Consider the following 20438-nt stretch of genomic DNA (forward strand, 5'->3'; position numbering starts at 1 on the left):
ACAGACAGCAGGTGCACAAAGAGCATCCCCACTTCTGCTGCAGGTTAAGGCAGGGGTCACAGCCAGACTGTCACTGCACCAGGAGACAGCCCTGTGCCAGAGCTTTCCAGGCAGAAAGATACAACCACAACCAAGGCATTCTAGCACTGTCCCTACATCAGAGAGCAGCCCCAAAGCAGGGATTTCCAGGCTGGGGATGTGCCATTGCTCCTGTCATCCCAGCTAGCATTGCCTGTTCTCCTGGTCCCTGTTAAGGTTAAAGGACAAGCACTGGCATTCCAGTTACATGCCCTGGGATGATCCTTTCCATCTCCTTTGGGATGTTCAACACTCCAGGAGCCATTCAGTGGTTCCATGTACTGCAACAGGCGGTCAGCAGTACAGCACCTGGCTGTACTACACCCAGGGTTCACCTCAGGACACTGGAACACAGTTCAGCACCTTTTCTTTTGTTGGAAGTATTTAATAAATCAGTATGCTTAGCATACTCAGTGATACCAGGTTACTCTACAGCAGAATGCAGGAGGTGTAGCAGCCAATGGACCACTTTGTGTGATTTGCTACCGGTAGGCAAACAGTTGCCCCAAATTCTTGAATGCCAGACAGGAAAAGAATTGGTCAAAAATATTACTCTTCAAAACAAAGCCATAAAAAAACCACAAAGAAATTTACATACATTCTACACTAAGCTAGTATTCATAGCAACCAGCTTCTAGAGGCCCTTGTGCAAGTACCAAATTGTAAATACACACATAGGTAGAAAAAACCCCCAAACACCCTAAAAATCCCTCCAGCTATTTTGACTTCCAAGAAGTATCTGCAGAGTCAAAGTCCCTGACCGGCTTTGCAGTAAAGGATTCCGTTCACACTGACCCTTCAAACAGCTCTAAGGTTTTGTAAAAGGCTGCCAAGCCAAAGCTCTGGCAAGCTCCTGCAAGGCCATTCTCCCACAGGGCTCGTCCAGCGGCTCGGGCTCCTCTCGGCAGACACCGCTACAAACTACTCCAGTATCTCCAGCGCAGGGTCCACGCCGGCAGCACCGGCAGCTCCTCCCTCCTCCTGCGCTCCCGCAGAGCCCCCCTCACATGCTGGCAGCCTGCTGGGGGGGCACTCCGGGCGTGGGCTGCCGGGGCAGGGTGTACATGGCCCCCAGGAACTGGTCGGCGATGCGGCCGGCCTCGCGCAGCCCGCTCAGCAGCGCGCCGTGCACCGTGGCCGGGTAGTTGCGGATGGTGTGCTCGCCCGCGAAGAACAGCCGAGGGATGGGCTGAGGGCAGAGAACACAGCAGGGCTCGGTCAGCTCAGAGCAGATTCTGCAGCAGATGGTGCTGTGAGGTGTTAAAGGTCCTCTGATCACAGCACAACCCCTGTTCATGTGAGGTGGTGCATACAGGATAGGCCATATTGCACCTGTTTTAAGTTATGTACAAATTACCAAGAAAACAAAGCTCTATTCAACAAACAGTGTTTGTAACTGTAACTCTACAGCCAGAGGTGTTTAGGAAGAATACTTTCTAATCCTGAAACATGAACTCTAGTCCTTTCCTGCTTTGCTCTATTTCTGGTCACATCTCACAGCAGACACCAAGGAGAATGTATTTCCATGGGGGCACTGGCATTGTGCCAGTGTCAAACCATGACACACAGTAAGCAAACAAAAACTTCAATAATTCATTTAAATCACAGTTTCTCTTAAAACTGAGACCTTAGACAACTACTCACAGAATCATGAAAAGTGGGAGAAAAATAAGTGTTCATATATTATATTCTGCAGGGAATCATTTTAGTCATAGCTGTGTGTATTAATGACTTGTATCATTAGAACAAGAACTCAAATAAAGCCAAAGGCACACAGCCTTTCCTGGCAGTGCTTTCAAGAGTGGCTGCTGCTTTCAACCTTAATTCTCCCAATATGATCTGGAGATGACCCCTGCCTTCATTGTGTTGGCCCCTCCATGTGGAAGAGACCTTTTGATACCTGTTCTTCTCTCTCTGGCCTTCACCCTCTTTCAAATCACTACAACTCACCTGAATATGGCAATGGACAATAAAAATATGGAGTACAAAACACAGTATAATATTAAATACTCTGTTCAGACATAACCAAACTGGCTTTCTGAATAAAATGCTCTTTTTTTAAGCAAATGACATTTAACCTGTGATGACAGAATTAATGAATGGAAAAATTAATTATTTTACAGGTTTAAATCATTCACCATAAGATGCAAGTTATCTAAACCTTTGTTTAGATATGCATGCAAATTTCTCAGAAAAATAATTTTGTTCTGAGGCTTTTTCTAAAAATAATTTCTCACCTGTGGAGCACCTGGAATGGCTGGTCCTGGAGTGATTGGCTGAGCCATCAAATCATAGTCATTTCCAGAGGATCCAGCAGCTACATAGGAGTAGGAGCCCCGGGCCCAGGGGTCAGCACGCCAGCGGGACACCACGGTCTCTTTAGGCTGAGACAAGACAGGAGCTTCAGTTGTTGGCAAAGTGCAAACTCTACACTTTGTGACAAATACAAACAATGCAAATTGCTGCAATATAAGGGACCAAGTCCTTGGGCTGACATTGGTGATGGACCCCACGTTTATATTCTATGCTAACACATACTAAGGCGAACCTCTGATGGCAATTCCTTAAGTCTTTCCAAAATATTACCAGACCCTGCTGCACGTAGATCCTGAGTTGGAACTCAGATATTCACAGCTGCACACACCTGCTCTGTGTGTGCTGTTCCCTCTGCTCCTTCTCCACTGTCCCCATGGAGACAATGCACTCTTCCCTCCACTGACCTGGGGCACTGCACTGCTGCCAAAGATGCCCTTGAGGATGGCCAGGCACCGACCCACAATGACATCATCACTGATGTTCTCCATGATCCCTGCTGCTTCTCCTGCCACCAAAGCCAACAAAATCGGGGCTGGAGGGGGTAAGAGAGAAAAAAGAACAACTGAGTTAATGAAATTGAATATTTGGATCAGACAAGTTGGACTTGGATAGAAACGGATCAGCAGTTAAGGCACAAAGTTGGAGACAAAACAAATCCAACAAAATTGTCCTAAATTATCCACCATATTTCAATATAACAAAAAAGAAAATGTATTCTAATATGCCATGGTACTATTCAGAATCATCAAGAGAACTGATGTATTAAAAAGGAAATAAAAGCATCAGGAATGATGTTTCAGTGTTTCATGGTCTAACCACATTAACTCAAGTGCTAATTGCTGTTTTTGATTTCAGCCATCTGACTTGTGCTTCAACATGAGGTTTTACTGCATTTCTCTTTCATTTCTACCTGCTCTCCTATCTTCATGAGAAGGAAGGCTTAGAACTTAGCATGTGCAGCTAATTTGTACATGCCATGATCTTTCCATCTGAACCAAACCCACGACCCTACTTGTGAACAACATAATGGAGCCATCACAAAGCCACAAAAGCCACAGGAACAGCCTTGCTATCCAAGGCTCCTTACTTGTATTTCTCCAGTAAAATCTTACCAAACATTTTCATAATTCAATAGCCTAGAAAGGTGCTTCCCTTGCACAGCAATTTTTTCCAGTTAACAGAGAAACCTGTCCTGCTTATGACAGAATGGAAGAAAACCCACTGGTCATCTGCTAAACAAGTAACTCATTTAATAATGCTCCTGATACACACCTTTGCTTTCAGTCTGGTCAATGGCTGTAACAAAACCAGAACATTTAATACAGAGATCTCCTGACCATCTACTGTGGCAGCACCAGCTACAGAGAAACCAAAACTACTGATGGCAAAGTCCTGCTGTGGCAGTGATGCAATTTAACAGGCACAGCCTGGGACTGCTGCAACCAGTGCTGTTCTCTGCTTCCACTGTCCATCTCCTTATCATAGCCACATGTGAACACTAACAGCATTTTAAAAAGATTTTTTTTCCTAGATGTGAAAGTATAGAAATAAGACACTGGCAAAAGCAGACATGGACCACAGCTACCTTTGTACAGGTTCCAAAAGAGGAAGAGTTCTCCTCTGCTGGCAGTAGTGCTCCCAACATGGCCAAACAAATTGACACTTGGATCCCAGAAGACACGATCAAAACACAACACAACCTGGGAAAAAAGAGAATTAACAGTTAGGAAGAGTGCAGGGAAGAAATAAAAATAAAGCCAATTACACTCATTGATGTTTATCACTGGACAGGTCATGACAGGGAAATGTGGTGAACATAGAGTGCATACACACAATACACAGAGGTGTGTGCCTGCAACTGCCTTCCCACAGGTTAGTGTGCTCTCCATTTTCTGGTTAACAAGTTCCATCAGATCTACTTCTGCAAGCTCCTCAGGATAGTTTTCATCACCAAACCCCAGCAAAACAGCTGTGGAAAAGGCATTCTTCCTCTCCTCCCCCAGCAGCCACAGGCCAGGTTCTCTCTCTGACACCCTCTGCTCTGCTGCAGTTCCCCAGGGACAATGTACCTTGTTCAGGTTGCCAAACCCCATCCTCTGCACTGCAGAAGTTTTCCACTCAGGAAGAGGTGGCACAAACTGAACTGCTGGGGGCTGCTGCTTCAGCACTCCCAGGGGCAGAGTGCACAGCACAGCATCACACTTATAAATGAAGGTCTGGCTAGTAGATCTGGTATTTACAGCTATCACTTCACAGCCTGGAAAGAGGAGAAAAAACAGTTTGATAGGCCATGAGGCAAAAGCATTGGATTAAAAATGAAATAAATTGCCATAACCACATCAGAAATTATTTTGTTTATGGAGACAGCTTTACACTAACAGCACTTATATGTAGGCAGGTTGTTACTGGCCATTTAATTCTATTCCAGCAAACACAATTAAGGTAGCACCTGAAAATGGCCTTGCTAGGATAAGCCTAAAGGTTCATCCAGGTCAGGAAATATTATTTAAATATATCCATAAATAAACAAGCAGAGAGTGTTCCTCTCATTACATTGCTTTCCCAGCTGACAGTTTCCCAAGCCCAATGTTTTGAAGAAAAACAAAAAGATACATTCCTTCCATTACATTCATTCATACTTGTTACTCATATGTTCTATGAAAAATCCTTTCCTTAGGATTTTCCCTCCTGAGAAGCTGAGAGGCCTCAGGAACAAACTGCAATGATTCTCTGCTGCTGTGGGATGCAACAGGTGGATCTGGGATTGGTCTCATCTGGTTGTTTCTAATTAATGGCCAATCCCAGCCCAGCTGTGCAGACTGTCTCAGTCAGAGGCAACCTTTGTTATTCATTCCTTTTCTATTCTTAGCCAGCCTTCTGCTGAAATCCTTTCTTCTATTCTTTTAGTATAGCTTTTAACATAATATATATCATAAAATAATAAACCAAGCCCTCTGAACATAGAGTCAACTTTCTTGTCTCTTCCCTCATCCTGGGACCCCTGTGAACATTGTCACACAAAGTTCTAATACCAGGTCCTGTGGCACCAAGCCTCAAGCAGGCCCAGACCTCTCACTCCAAATGCTTCAATCAATGAAGTAAATAAATAAGAGAACAAATGTGAACAATCAGTAAATACAACTGAAAAAGACTGTGTCAAATGAGTCAGAGAAATAATCAAAAACCCATTCAAGAGTAATAAACCTCTAGGAACTACACAGAGAATTCCAATAAGAAATGTGGCTGTTTATCTAACCCCAAACATGTCATGGGAAGGGTTTTACAGTATCAGTTCTCACAGCTGCTTCCAGGAGCACTGGAATCTTTCTATGCCCCCAGTCCCCCAAGGCAGTTTCCTGGGGGTGTTGGGTACCTGAGGCAGTGTAGCGAACCTGCCGAACTGCTGTGTTTAATTTAATGTCCAACCCTTCTGCCAAGGCCACAGGCACACAGGAATAGCCATTCCTCACAGTCAGGTGACTGCCTGTGAATTCAAAGTCATCATCCTAAAATGAAGAGGCACAAAAAGCATGCAGTCATAACAAAGTCCTCTAAGTCGATAGAAAATAATCAACAACTCTACACAATGGCAAAAAATATTTCAAAACCTGTCACTGACATGTTCTATGAAAAATCCTTTCCTTAGGAATTTTCCTTCTTGAGAAGCTGAGAAACTTCAAGAACAAACTGTAAACAATTCTTATCTGCTGCTGTGGAATGCACCAGGGGGAATCTGTGATTGGTCTCATCTGGTTGTTTCTAATTAATGGCCAATCACAGATGACCTGTGCAGACTGTCTCGGTCAGAGACAAACCTTTGTTATTCTTCCTTTTCTATTCTTAGCTTAGCCTTCTGATGAAATCCCTTCTTCTGTTCTTTTAGTATAGTTTTCATATATTATCTATCATAAAATAATAAAGCAAGCTTTCTGATACATGGAGTCAACTTTCTCGTCTCTTCCCTCACCCTGGCACCCTTGTGGACAATACTACAAAAACCTTTTTAAAAGATTCAAACAAATGTGGAATTATTTCTGATTATTTATAAAGTAATAAGTATGAAAACTTTCAGCAGAGAGTATTGTTAGAGATTGTTTTGGCACTAACAAAAAGCTGTCTGGAATTTCATCATCAAATAATAACCACATAAGAATTCAGTACCTGCACAAAAGCAGGTTAGAAACTCTTAACACTGACAAACTTTCGTGAGAATGAAATAAACATAGCTCAAGTTTTAGTGAACTGCTGAGTACTGGCTCCCTACCTGGTCCCAGTGCTTCAGTGACAGTGTGGAAAGGGGTGTAGCATTAGCAAATTCTAGGTTTGCAAAATGCCAGTCAAGTATTTGCCTGTCTCTTGATGACAAATAAACATCACTAGAAAAAACAAATATAACACAAAGACATTTAGTTTGTTAGAACAGGATATTGTAAATGCATTGCTTCTAAAGGTTTCTTCACAAGTCATTTTTGACTCTCTCCTTAGTCCAGAAATAAAAATATTAAAAAACAACACAGATTTTCTTTCAAATATCTGGACCTCTCTCATGAAAGCTGAGTATCAAAACCCAGCAAATTCAGGTTTTTAAAGCAGAATTCATGTAAAATACTCCAAGGGAAGCTAAAAACTTCAGAAATAAAAAAGGTTACATAAATAATGGCTTCAGTAGCATGCATAAGGACAACAACAAAAAACCCAGTAAAATTGCACAGGATAATAACATTCTACCAATTTAAGTAGGATTGTAAACTATTGTATGCTATTACTGACAGGAATTTAAAATCTCAAATGCCTTTGAGATCAGGCACTGATTATTGCCAGGATTTCTACAGAATCACCCTCTCAGAATCACCTTTTCTGTTTGAGTCATCTCTAAACATGAGGAAATTGAGTTCTAAAGCTGAGGGAACTCAAACTCCATGTTTGTGCTTTGTAACCTCTTGAGTTCCCATAACACCAAACCATTTTTGAAACTCATGGAAAAGGCAGTAGAAAACTGCTTTCCTAAGTGTTTATCCCTTTAGTTTGTCTTTTTACCTTGGTGGATTGGCTTCAAGCTCTTGTAATTTCTCTTCCAGCTTTCCTTGTGTTTCTGCCAATTCATCATACTCCTATTAAGATTAAAAGCTAACATTAAAACCAGTTTACAGGTAAAGGGCTTGAAGACATCCTGTAGCATCAGACTGGACCTGGTCTCAAGAGAAATCACTAGAAAAATCACTTCATGGATTTAGTGGAAGCTAAATCAAGTTTGTTACTTTTTTCAACATTTAATCCAGCATATTTTGCTCTTCTGCTCTTTGGATACACAGAGCTCTGTGTCACACTCCAGAAAACATTAGTTTGGTGATATTTCAGGAATTTAAACACTCAGAACTGAAGAACATGAGGGTCCATTACACTCCTGATATTTTAAGGTTTCCCATGGTTCTGAGAGCTTCATATTCCACAAACTACTTCTCCTATTCTTCTCTCTCTTAAAACTTTATAGCTAATACAGAACACGAAGATTTCCAAAGCAGAATCAATCATACTTAAAAACCAAAGACATGATCTAATGCAAGCTTTTATGGTTTCCTTTTTAAGGCACATCTCTACATCAAGATACTCCCAGAGAGGGGAAGTAACTCTGCCTGTCAAGACAGAGCTCTGTACATGATAATCTTTAGATAGAAAGAAGTCTTTTAGTCAAGAAATCACCTTTATTTATCTCAGAGAAAGTTATCTCTCTTCAAATGCAGATTTTATTTCTGGACTGTTGTGAAATCCAGCTGTGTTAAAGACCAAATCTGAGAAAAATTAATCTCCAAAACACTCTATGCTGACATGAGCCAGCAGACTTACCTACAACTGAGCTTTAGTATTCCCCAGCTAAAGTACTCAATGCAGAGCAGTGTTAGAACCCAGAATTACTGTCAATCACATTCCTTGAAAGCACTGGATAGTGAGAGATGTGGAAACATTTACATTGGCTACTTTCATCTCCTGAAAAATGGGGCTAATTGGCTAATTTTGGGCTGCTGAAGTCCTGAGACAACAGCCTGACACACTGCATGTATGTGAGCCTTCACCTTGCAAAGTGCAGTCAGATCTCTGTGCTTGCTTTTCACAAGGAACTCTGCTGTGATATCCCGAGGTGGCTTCACTTCTGATGCCTCCTTATACTGCTGATGAAGTTCTTTAATCTTCTCTTTTAAATTCACCATCTTTGAAGATAGAGCAGGAAAAAGAAGAAAGAGGGAAAAAATGACAAAAGGCAGATTTCAGCAAGTTACTGTGTAAAGTGGATATTCCCCTCTAACTATGCCATTATACCAAAGAGATTTCCTGGTTTTGGCAGGTATCACTTATGCATTCAATTCTACCTCCAAGAAGCCAGAGTAAACATCACCAACCCTAAACAACATGGCTGAAACCCAACATCACTGATTTCTTACTATGCTGCAAGTAATTTGAGAGCAGTTCACAAGCACTTTTGAGAAACATAGAATAGAAACATAAAAACATCATTTACCATGAGCAAAAAGAATGGAAGTTGTCCTAAACCACTGTATCAGATGTGTACTGAAGACAGTAAACATTTTTAAATAGCCCCCAAAAGCCTCAGGCAGTATCAGCATCTCCAAAGGAAGCTATCAAACATCACTGTTTATTGGGTCTGTCCTCTTCCCTTCTTTTCCCACATTCTCTTTTATGGCTTTCTGCCTAATCAATTTTTCTCCTCCTCAAGCAGGTGACACCTTTGTCCTAACAGGGCTTCTATATAGGTCTTAAGCAAAGACATATTTTAAGAACAGCATTAATAGCAATTTTCTGGTATTTTTCTTTGGACATTTTTGTATATTTTTCCACTTTCCAAGGAACACAATGCTTATCATCTTGTTCTAAATGTCACCATCAGACCTTGTTAAGAAGATCTTTCAATTCCTCCTGTGTTTTCACAATTTTTTTCCAGTGCTCAATCTGCTCATCCTTCACATGCTTCTCCTGTAATCTGGAAAAGGTGAGAAGCAATTGTCAGCTCAACATAAAATCCTTGTGTTAATGAGAAAACTTATTATCACAACCTAATTAGTGGAATGCAAGAAAGCCATGTCATGGGATATTTTAGTAAATACTTATGTAGCAACTGGAAAATTAATGGAAGTTTCTGTAAATAAGGGATACATGACCAGCTAAAAGGTGAGTGTGAAGTTACCTTCTGCTATTAAAGGCCATTATAATTGCCTTAGCTTTCAAGTAGTGTTGGTGCACTGCATGGACACCAAGCACACTGAGCCACTCCAGCAATGATTTTCAGGAAAGTTTTAAGAAGAGAGGTTTGCTCCTTTAACCATCTGTGACATCAGGTGCTGAGAGGTAATGCTTACATCTAGGAGCACCACAATTGTTTGAGGTATCTTGGAAATTCATCCCCAAAACAGGAAAGTCTACCAAAAAGAGAAGTCACTTACTGTATGACAACCTCCAGAGCCTGACCTAGGGAGACAGGTTTGTTATTGAGAACATTAAAATCCAGCTGATGGCTGAGATAGGATGTGGCTTCCAGCAGACGATTAAATTCCTGCTCCACCATTTCATCCTTCTCTTTGGGAACCTAGGAGACAAAAGAACAGGCATTGTTCTTAACTCGCTCAGAAATAATGCAGCTGCTGAGAATAGCCCTTGGAAAAAAAATATTTAATACCCTCAACTGTCTCAAATGGTCAGACACCAAGGTCTGTACAACACAATGTCACACTCTGGCAGGAGGGGCACAAGAAGAGCTGTCAAACCACAATGACAACAGATTTCTCTGGCAAGGGAAAACCAAACTGCCTTATGGGCTCAGAAGATTTCCACATTGGAAAGGAAGGTATGCTCATCACAGCTACAGAAATTTGCCAAAAGACTCTGATGGTAGGATGGCTCTACACAATCACAGGGCTTTAGAAGGCTTGGCATAGCTCAGTGAAGTAGACAGACAGTAATTTATCTTCTGGAATGGTCACTGTGAGTAAGAACTACAAATCCAGCTTTTCTAGGATGATGGTGGAAACACTGCAGGACACACATGGAATGGTGGGATTGAACTCAGCTAAACAGTGAGTGCTGCCAGTGTGAAAATACCTGTTACATGATGAGAGCTCAAGTGCTGGAAAGAGCAAACCTCACATCTGTTAAACCACTCACAGGTTAAACAAAGGTGAGAGAACTTGGCTTCCACAAACCTCTGAAATGCAAAGGTAAAAACTCATGTGGAAAGAGCAGGTTTTAGAAGAATTTGTGTAGGTATGCTACAATATTACTAAAATGCCTAAAAGGGGGGACACAATATTTCCTTCTTCCCTCTCTGGAAGCCATCTCATGCTGGACCAATAGCCTGGTAACAAACATACTTGAGATATTACTTCTTTCTTAAAAGGTTCATGGAAACAGTATCAGACTTACAGCTTGCCCATTTGCTTCATAAAGTGGACATTTTTGTTTGATCTTTGCCAATTCCATATTTACTTGTTTGCTGACCACAGCCATGGGATTTCCTCCTGGAAAAGATTTTATACAGTTAACAGAGACTCCTGTAAAATTTGTCTGCAATTAAACAAAAACTCCACAGTTAAAGCAATTTCAGAGACTGAAACAGCAGCTCCAGTGTTTGCATTGCAGTGACCTAGTGTAACCCTGCCAAGGTCTGCATTCACAGGGATTCCTGCAATGAGGACATGGAAAAAAACCTGCCCACCACATTTCTACTTCCAGGACCTGAAGGGGTCCTGGAAGCAGCAGCAGCATTGATATGACAAGGGCTAATGGGTACAAACTGAATGAGGGGAAATTTCAGCTGGATTATTAGGAAGAAGTACTTTCCTGTGAGGGTGGTGAGATACTGGAACAGGCTGCTCAAGGAGGTTGTGGATACCCCAACCCTGGCAGTGTTCAAGGCCAGGCTGAACAAGGCCTTGAGCAACCTGGTCTAGTGGAAGGTCCCCCTGTGCATGGCAAGGGCAGCTGGGACTAGATGATCTTTAAGGTCCCTCCCAACCTTTAAGATTCCATGATTCTATGAGTTAAACATAAAAATATTACAGCCTTTCAATAGGCAAACTGAAATCTGTTTTTCCATGGCTGTGCAAGTCCAGTTCTTTCTTTGGCACCAGTTTCTGTTTGCAATTTAATAAGACTAATGATGAGACAGATACCAAATTTAGGTTGTCAGTAAAACCAGGGGTTTTATTAAGGGTTTCACAGTATTTTATCCTTTCACTACATTGCTGAAGGATATTCCACATTAAACAGTTGCCTATCTTCTCAGCAGAGTAGCCATGTCAATAACTGATGCCATCCCATGAAACAGTAATAAATAGGAAGAAATGTGGCTTGTTTGCCATTATTTTTACAACTATTTTTGAAATCACATGGGGAAAGTACTTTTGGGATTTTAACCCTGAAGAAGGGCTCTCTCTTTAGAATGTTTCCCCAATTCTCCTCCTCCATTATTTTCCCATGGAAACTGAAAGGATATATTCTGTCTCTTTAGGGTTTCTCCCATCACACAGCTTTGCTATTTATGAAAATTCTAACTGCTAAAAGGCTGAATGAGAACACACACTTTGAGAGAGTTAAAAATACCCAACTATTTTGGCCATGAACGAAAGCAGCAATAAAATTTCAGATTTATAGCATCTTGCCCCCCAGTTTTCCTCCTCTGTCTTTCTGATTTTGAAAAACTCACCAAGTCCTGTCACCACCATTGCTCCCAGATCAGCAACATAATTCCCTTTGCGAAATGTAGCAACTCTTCCTCCTACACGGTCCTTTGGCAAGCACAAGATATTAAACCTTCAGTTACATTCAGGAAGAAATCCTCTGAAATATAATCACTGAAACATCTACAAAATATGGTGCAAGAATTCTCTTAACTGAGGGTTCCATAAACAGAATGTTCACTTTTCCAAAAACCTCTGCGAATGAACTCGATCACAATTAATTTGCCTAAGTTAAGGAATAAAATGCTTAAGTAGGATTTAAGAAAGGAGAAGAAAAGAAAAAAGGAAAGAAATATAAAAAAAAGATGCCTAGTCTGATTTGGGCATATTTCACTATTTCTACAGAAGGATCCACTGTGATTCCAAAGCCAATCTCTTCACTGTCCATGCACAAATTTAGTTATGTACTAGGTTTCTTCCTCCCTCTGATGCCTAAAGATTTTCAGCTTTTTATATATTTTGTAACTTTGTAGACTGTCAATACACAGAGTACTTTTCCTGCCTTCTCCCACAGTTTAACAAACTCTTAATAATACATTCTTGAAATTCTGTTTAGTCTTCCCTTTAGTCTGGCATTCTGGACTTGCATTGTGCTTTCTGATGAAAAACCAATTTCTAATCATGAGAGAAGGTTGTTCTAAGCACACAACATTAGCACCTGACCATCCAGCCCAGCTCTGAGAAAGCATCAGACAGCTCCCAGCAAGGACAGATCCACTCAGCTCCTTGTGAGACAGGCTCAGTGCCTGGAACACCCCCCAGTGACCCACCCCAGCACGCTGCAGGGACACAGCCCTGTTCTAGACTGAACAGGGTTACTGGTTAAGCTGTAATAGAAGTAAAATAGCACAGAAATTCATACTCTGGCTTCCAGAACTGTGACATCCATTCCAAAACTCTGCAACTGGCGAGCTGCTGCCAATCCAGAGACTCCAGAACCAATAATGATCACCTTTCCTGTCTTCTTGGCTAAAGAAAGAGAAAAATCAGCTACAGTAGTCCTTTATATGTGCAGCATTAAATTGCAAACAGTCTTTTAAAAGTTGCATTTAAGAGATACCAAGAACAAAAAGCAGCTTTCTTCTCATGAGTAGTTCTGACAGAAGAATTTCTTTACAAAAAGAAAGCTGAAGTAATTCTGAATGTAATGCTGAGACAGGGACAAGGAAAATACACGAGCAGTACATCTGGAACAAGGAAGAGAACAGGAGAAAAAATGCTTCCACACAACTGTCTGAAGAAGAAAGCAATTCATATTAATTATGGGGGACAAAGCATCATAGTTTGATTTCTTTCTGCCCAGAAGAATAAAACTCAAAAAGGGCAGAGAAGTTCACTTGCAAAATTCCAGACCCACAAAAGCATGTAACAGATCTAAGTACAATATTGTGTTTCTGACTTTAGCTATTCAAATGAGGGACCAAGATAACTCATTAAAGAGTTATCTACTGAAGATTTGCCAACAATTTTTCCTCTCAAAGTGATTTACATGAATACATGGCTTCTCTATGCCAAAATAAAACACATTAACATCAATAGCCAGATGGCCTTCCAGCCTTTTTTTTTTTTATTTTCTTAGCACTGCAATTCTAAAAAAGAACACTCAAAAAACTGTCCTAAGAAATCATGGAACAATAAAACAAAACTTCAACTAGAAACAATGTTCAAGCCTCTTACTTGGAAGGGGTTTGACTCTTTTGTAGATCCCAAAGTTGATCAGCCCGTGACGTTCCAGGTAGCTGTGAACCCTGTGAACGAGCACTGTGTCACCTAAAAAATGTAGAAATTTTCAAAGTTATTCTGTGTGTTCAGCAGGATATACACACTGAGCAACATTCCCAGCAACCTGGTCAAGTCCCACTAAACACATCCTGCCCTACAGCTGTGCTGCCCTGCTGACCCACTCCCCTTCCTGAGGCTACCCCCATGCTGCACTGCAGTTCTGAATCCTGCCTGCAAAGCTGCACAGGACATTAGGTGCAAAGAACACCTTGTCTGAAACTGACTGCAAAATCCCAAGATCACGACACAGAACTGATGTGATTTGCCAGTATTATGCCAATACTTACTGCAGCACTGCATTCTCATTTTTATTTCTAAAAGCACAATAGCTCATTATTTTACAATACTTGCCAGGATATTTGCATTCATTTCAGCACTATTTTCCTCTTCAATTTTTTTTTATGGTTACCCTCCACCTTTTTCCAGTTTATTAGGATTTTGTCTGAGAAGTGTGGAATGGTCTCCATTTGCAAGCAGTAACTCCTCACTCTTTTACTGCCTTCTTACATCACATCCAGTCTGTTTAAGCCTTAAAAACCCTCCCCAAACCCATATGATTAATAACATTTTACAGCTGAAAAACCACCAAGAAGCTGTGGCAAACCTGAAAAGCTGCACATTAATTAATCCTACTGTAACAATCCATCTTTTTAGCAGCTTTTATGAATCCTGCTAGTGATATTTCTTTACCAGACAATGAACTCTACTAAATCTGAACCAATATCCCAGTCTGTACATGACCACTCATGGAGCACCACTAACAAAGCACTGAAGCATCTGAAGCAGCTTCTCCTCAAACAAAAGTGAAAGAAAACAGCAGTGATACATCCATTTTGACAATTAAAAACTTGACTTACTATTATAAGGTGCTTCTAATTGTTGGATAGTTGCTTCAAATGTCAGCTGAATCTTTGGGTTATCCAACCAGAGCTGCAGCTGTATTTAAACAAACAATACAACAAATCATATTAAGCAATACAAAAGAGGTGTTTTCCAGGTAGTGTTTGCTACCAAATACTGTCAGGAGATTAAACCCCCTAATAAATGAGATGAAACCCCCTAAACTTTGGCAAGACTACCCAAGCCACATTGAACTTCACCTTCCAGTGCTCCTTAAGGTGCACACAGGTTCCTTAAGGTGCAATACAGTATGTTTGAAATTCTCACACCATTTCAAAGAAGGGGAAATGCACAAAGATGTGTGTGGCTGGCAACATCAGCCAGCATTGTCTTTTTGGCATCAGATCTCATGTTTTCATAAAAGCTACAGCAGTACTTACCATGTTTAAGGTTTATTTATCTCCAATACGTAATGATCCAATCCATCTTCACCAATGTAAGACACAACCATGGACTACACTGGCCACACATACACAAAAAAGCACATTTACAGGACATTTACAGTTCAAAAACTGAGCAGGAAGAATTGTCTGTGATGTGTTAGTAGGTCAATTCATACTAGAAAAGAACTGTTTTCCCAACAGAACTCCTACTTTGTAGCACAGAGGCAGGAGTAAATGAATAATTTTACTGTTCCATGCCTAGGTCTAGGTCATACATAGCATTTCCACTCCATTTTGCATTTCATAATGAGTAATTTATTTAGGTGTTTCTCTAAAGTTGCATTATTGAGCTTCACAGTTGCTCACAGATACCAAATTAAAGAGGAAATCCTACAACTACAATGAGTAGGAATGGTTAAAAAATATTTTCCTTCGGATTTGGGAGGCTATTTGAGGCAAGTGGCTGATTAAGAGGCTGCACACTGCAGTTTGCAGCTCTGCTGAGCACTGGGCTCATATCAGCTGTTCCACAGTCTCTGCCATTCTTGCTGGAAGAGTTCCTCTCACAAGCCTTCCTCAAACAGGATTCCTGCTCAGGAATGTTCCTCTGTAGTAAATAAGGCCCAGCAGTGCTGCTTTTCCCTGCAAGTATCTCTCTCCAGTAATTTCTTAGTTTCAGTGGAAGGCTTTTCTGCTTCCACCATGTTTATAAAAGGATTACTCCCTGTTCATTTTGTGCAAATTGTTTTCCAAACTTTTTGGTATGCTCTGGCCTGTTTTTACACATCTCATGACTTCCCAGAAGTTACAACTTGAGTGAGAGGAAAACATTACAGGAATAGCAGAAGTCATGCTCTTAGCATGAAGATGTCCACCACACATAAATTTTAAATAACTTCTTAAACTTATTAGGCACTGGGTGTTACTGTGGTTAATGCCTCATGATGTTTCTTGATCATCTTTAGTCTGTGAAAAAACTGAGTGGTGCATAAAGTGTTTTGCCTCTTAACTATGGGAACACAGCAATTCTCAAAATACTTCTTGCTTTTCCACTGTAATTTTTCTAATATTACTTCAGTTTTCCAAAATTCTCTTTTCAAAATACAGGAGAAAGCCTTGTTCCCTGTTTTGGATGTTGTAAATACACCACAGATTCTTTATGCTGCTCACTGCACAGATCAAGAACTGGACTGCACATTTCTTAACAACTTAAGAGCGTGACAGAAATAAAACCCCACTGTCTCAAAACCAAAAATTCAACTAGACATGCTAACTGCCAAAAACTCTTAGCCAGGTACACACATTTCCTGCCCTTTTTTCCCCAATACTTTTACAACAAACTTACAGTGCGGTTCCTGATGTACAGAAACACCTTCTGGGTCTGCTGGGGCCCACTGATTATATCAGGGAAGCAGGCAGCTTCTTGAGACGTCATCCGGTCATGTGGAAGTCTGCTCTGGAAAGCTGCACCCTCCACACCTACAAGAAAAAGACAAGTAGTCTACAGGCACTGCAGAGGAACACTGCCCTCCCCAGCCAGTGCATGCAGCCAGGAGATGAGACAGTGGCCAATTTCATGGGATGCTTTCATTTAGTTCTTTTATTTACTTCTGCAAGGTGTACAGGTTTCCAAGCCAACTGTTCCTTGAATTATAGGTATGTAGAGATAATGAAAAAGCTACACTGCAGGGGAGATAAAACAAACAAGCAAACAAACTCCCCCCCAAAAAGATTGAAAAATAAATGGGGTGGGGGCACATATCAATACATTATATGTAATACACACACACACATACATATATATATGTGTGTGTGAACAATAAAACATAACTATTTTAGGTGCTGTCCTTAATTTGTGTGGTTTCCAGCTTCTAACAGAACCAGAAAACTGTTTTAGAACCTGTTCAAAGCCAAAATACCTGTAATAAACAAGCAGAGCATGCATCATCCCCTCTCACCTGCTTCTCAAAGTTTAATTTGCACTGACCTTCTCCAGCTAGAGGAACCCACCCTAAACTCTCATTTATATCTGATATATTTACAGCAGGCAGTGCAATGAAATACAACCACATCTATGCATTTCCTGTGCACCCTCCCCAAGAATAACAGATTTCCTAGTGTTCTTTTTTAATGCTCCACATGTAAAAGACTGATGCTGAACCCATACAGGAGAGCTTTTCTCTATGGAAAGCCTTCATTCATACAGGAACCTGCACCTCTGCCAATTCACACACTGGCAGTGATGTAACTGCATCTCTGCACCCTGCTTTCCTCAGTCTGTTATGCTGCACTACAGAAAAAGTGACAAACTAAGACACAGCTGCACCAAGTGCTACAGCACAAGTGCAGAAAGCAAATCCTGAAGGCACAGCAAGCAAAACAAAGCACTGAGATGTGAAATACAGCAAGAAAAATATAAATCTCCCATGTCCTAGAAGAAACTTTGATCAGGACAGAGGACAGGGCATTCAGTCTAGAAAGACAGAAGCCAATACATCCCAGGGTCAAAAAACCCCACAAGTAACACAGGATGATGAAGATCACTTGCTGAAACTGGAATTGCTGAAAAGATTACAGTAAATAGCAAAGAAAATAAAAGCTTGCAGTGTGCTACACTAACCAAGACAACTGTTTAAGAGTTTGAAGGTCATGTACAGCATCTGTACATGACCTTCCCTGCATTTCTGACAGTACATGTCACAAATGCAGGGAGAGGAGTTCCCTGCATTTAATTCTGGTGCCACCACACACCCCTTTAACTTCCAAGCATTTTTACTTCCCAAAGGTGCTGAAAAACAATCAAGGAAGGAGATGGTTGTGAAACTAACAAAAAAACCAAATCAAAACAAAAACCCCCAGAACAAACCAACCAAAAACTAACACACAAAAAACCCAACCAAACAAATAAAACCCACAACCCCAAAAAACCCCCCAAAAACCTACAACCAAAAAAAAAAAAAAAACCAAAAAACCCCAAACCAACCAAACAACAAAAAAACCCCAACCAAACAGAAAGCTAACCAACCAAAAAAAACCCCCATAAAACAAAAAATTAATTCACAAGTAAAGATCAAAATATCTGTATGATGACTCAAGGTAAAGAAAACTGTAATCATTTACACAAATTTTACAGCAAGAAGAAATTAGTAACAGAAGCTACAGAGCATAGTAAGTAAAATAAAATTAAGCATAGGAGAAGATGACACACCAACAATGTTTCCTGCACTAATATTCAGCTGTGGAATAGAAACCCACAGCTCTACTATGACTTCAGTTTCTCCAGCAACAACCACTGCCCAGCCCTTCTGCTGTCCTTCCATCTAACACTGGCCCAACACCTGAGCAGGAATGCACATGCTCAACAATGAATTCTGTAAAACTGGCCAGGGAAATCAAACCAGTCACCAATTCTCTGATATTTTATTCATGCTAACAATCTTAATTAATGCTCTAGATGCCCAAGTGCTAGCAAAAAGCTCAGCAGCACAATTTTCACAGACCTAAAATGCTGAACCTGACTCCCTGACTCTTCAGGCTGGTGCTAAAAGAAGTGTGCTTCTCCAGGTACCTGCTAAAAGCCCTGTAGTCATCAAACACCAGCAAACTCTCAGATGTGTGCATTCAAGGCAACTTGGCAGTGTCTTGAAAAGCTTTGGGATTTATTTCTTCAAATTGAGCAGCCAGAGAACATGGTGCAGCTAACAGTTCTGAAAAGAACTCCTGAGGTGGGCTGAGTTGGGGGGGCTTTTAAAGCCAAATACTTATCATGGCAATACCCAGACTTTAAAACTAGAATAACAGAGTAGCTCCAGATGTGCACAGGTATTCAGGGGAAAAAAACTAATAAAACAACCCAAAAGAGTGTTTCATACAAGAATTTAGAAAAAGCATAGCTATTAATAGCAAAGATTGCATTTTTATTTGGCCAACCACTGGAAGATCTTTTAAGAACTATATGTCCTTGAATTTACTTCTGCAACTACACAGCTCAAACCTAAATGGATTTCAGGCTGACTGAATCCCATTTCACACCCTTACTGCTTGTATTTCATGAAAGCTACACATTACAAGGATTACCAGCTCAAAACAACATGTTTCTCCTTGGAAAGGTTCTGCCTAGACTGGATTATCAGCTTCTCTTCACACACATTTGCACACACACTCCTGCCAATTTCCTGACATTCAGCACTAGCAACTAATTGGATGAAGTTTTGAGTATATCCTTGCCCACAGAAGAAATCCTGAGGGATGCTGTCCTTTTAAAGACTTACTAAAAACATCTGCAGATGAACACAATGAATGAAAGGATTCTGGCTGTTGAATTGGACAGCTGATAGAGCATATTCTCAGCATATAATACAAAATATGCAGAATTTCCAATGAGCCAATGCCTACCTAAAAATGAAATAGGCAAGGCATCCTTAAGCCCCATGAGCCATAATAGCCAGCAGCTCCATGCAAGAGGCAACATCCATAACAGTTTTTTTTTCCCTTACTTACAGCAGCAAAGGATGCACTCTTAGATGAGTATCTTGAGTACCTATGTGCTTCAAAAAAAGCAACTTAGAGGTACAGAATAGGCTCTGGAGCCTTTGACTCTTGTCTAAAACCCTAATCCTGAAGTGAGAGCAAAAGCAGCAAGTTGGAGGAAGATTTTAAGTAGCACTCCAAGTACTTAGGAGCAAAGACACCAATCCTGTGAACGAAGCAGTGAGTGAGTACTGCCAGCAGCAGCACCAAGGCCAAATGGCAAATGCAATGCACAATCCAGTCCAGTGAGCAGCAGACTATGAATCTGCCCAGCAGACAATCTCCTGGGCCAAGGGCTGGCACAAAGGTCAAACACAAACCCTTTCAAAAGACAAAAAGGAAGGAGCAAAAAGGTACTCTGTGCTATGTTTCTTCAGCAGATTAGAAAAAAGGGTACACTGTTCTAAAGCTCTCTGTGTCAATCTAGGTGGTACAACCTGGCTAGGTAAGAACCAGCTTTCTGTATGTTTAGACTCCTCTGAACATGGAGAGGAGTGGAGGGATGAGAGATCGGCCTGAGGCATTGCAGCACAGGTTAGCTGCGCCCTTCTCCACAGTTGTTACAGACCTCAACTGAAATCTGAATGCCCCACACTTTTTAAACAGGTGGGACCACAACTCCTGCACCTCCTGCTAGGTTGGGGACAACCACACCCATGCACACCTGCAAGCATCGATCCCTAACTTGGCGGCTCTTGCTACT

The 20438-nt window shown here is 41.1% G+C and overlaps 1 protein-coding gene across 2 annotated transcripts in view; it reads right to left on the reverse strand.

The window, feature by feature from the left end:
* Positions 1 to 442: 442 nt before the first annotated feature.
* The window catches only part of KDM1A (lysine demethylase 1A), a 28178-nt gene continuing 8182 nt past the window's right edge, over positions 443 to 20438 (reverse strand). For both annotated transcript variants that reach the window (XM_059868832.1, XM_059868831.1), the window contains 17 exons: positions 16551 to 16684; positions 14780 to 14858; positions 13818 to 13910; positions 13003 to 13109; positions 12107 to 12188; positions 10825 to 10919; positions 9849 to 9991; positions 9298 to 9388; positions 8466 to 8600; positions 7432 to 7505; positions 6659 to 6770; positions 5768 to 5900; positions 4464 to 4651; positions 3980 to 4094; positions 2799 to 2926; positions 2316 to 2462; positions 443 to 1267 (listed from right to left, as the gene is read on the reverse strand). In XM_059868832.1, coding sequence (XP_059724815.1) covers positions 1082 to 1267; positions 2316 to 2462; positions 2799 to 2926; positions 3980 to 4094; positions 4464 to 4651; positions 5768 to 5900; positions 6659 to 6770; positions 7432 to 7505; positions 8466 to 8600; positions 9298 to 9388; positions 9849 to 9991; positions 10825 to 10919; positions 12107 to 12188; positions 13003 to 13109; positions 13818 to 13910; positions 14780 to 14858; positions 16551 to 16684 — 2042 coding nt within the window. In that variant the 3' untranslated portion in view covers positions 443 to 1081. The remainder of the gene's footprint in view (positions 1268 to 2315; positions 2463 to 2798; positions 2927 to 3979; positions 4095 to 4463; positions 4652 to 5767; positions 5901 to 6658; positions 6771 to 7431; positions 7506 to 8465; positions 8601 to 9297; positions 9389 to 9848; positions 9992 to 10824; positions 10920 to 12106; positions 12189 to 13002; positions 13110 to 13817; positions 13911 to 14779; positions 14859 to 16550; positions 16685 to 20438) is intronic.

Source organism: Haemorhous mexicanus, chromosome 27, assembly GCF_027477595.1.
Source record: "Haemorhous mexicanus isolate bHaeMex1 chromosome 27, bHaeMex1.pri, whole genome shotgun sequence".
NCBI classification, from domain to species: Eukaryota; Metazoa; Chordata; class Aves; order Passeriformes; family Fringillidae; genus Haemorhous; species Haemorhous mexicanus.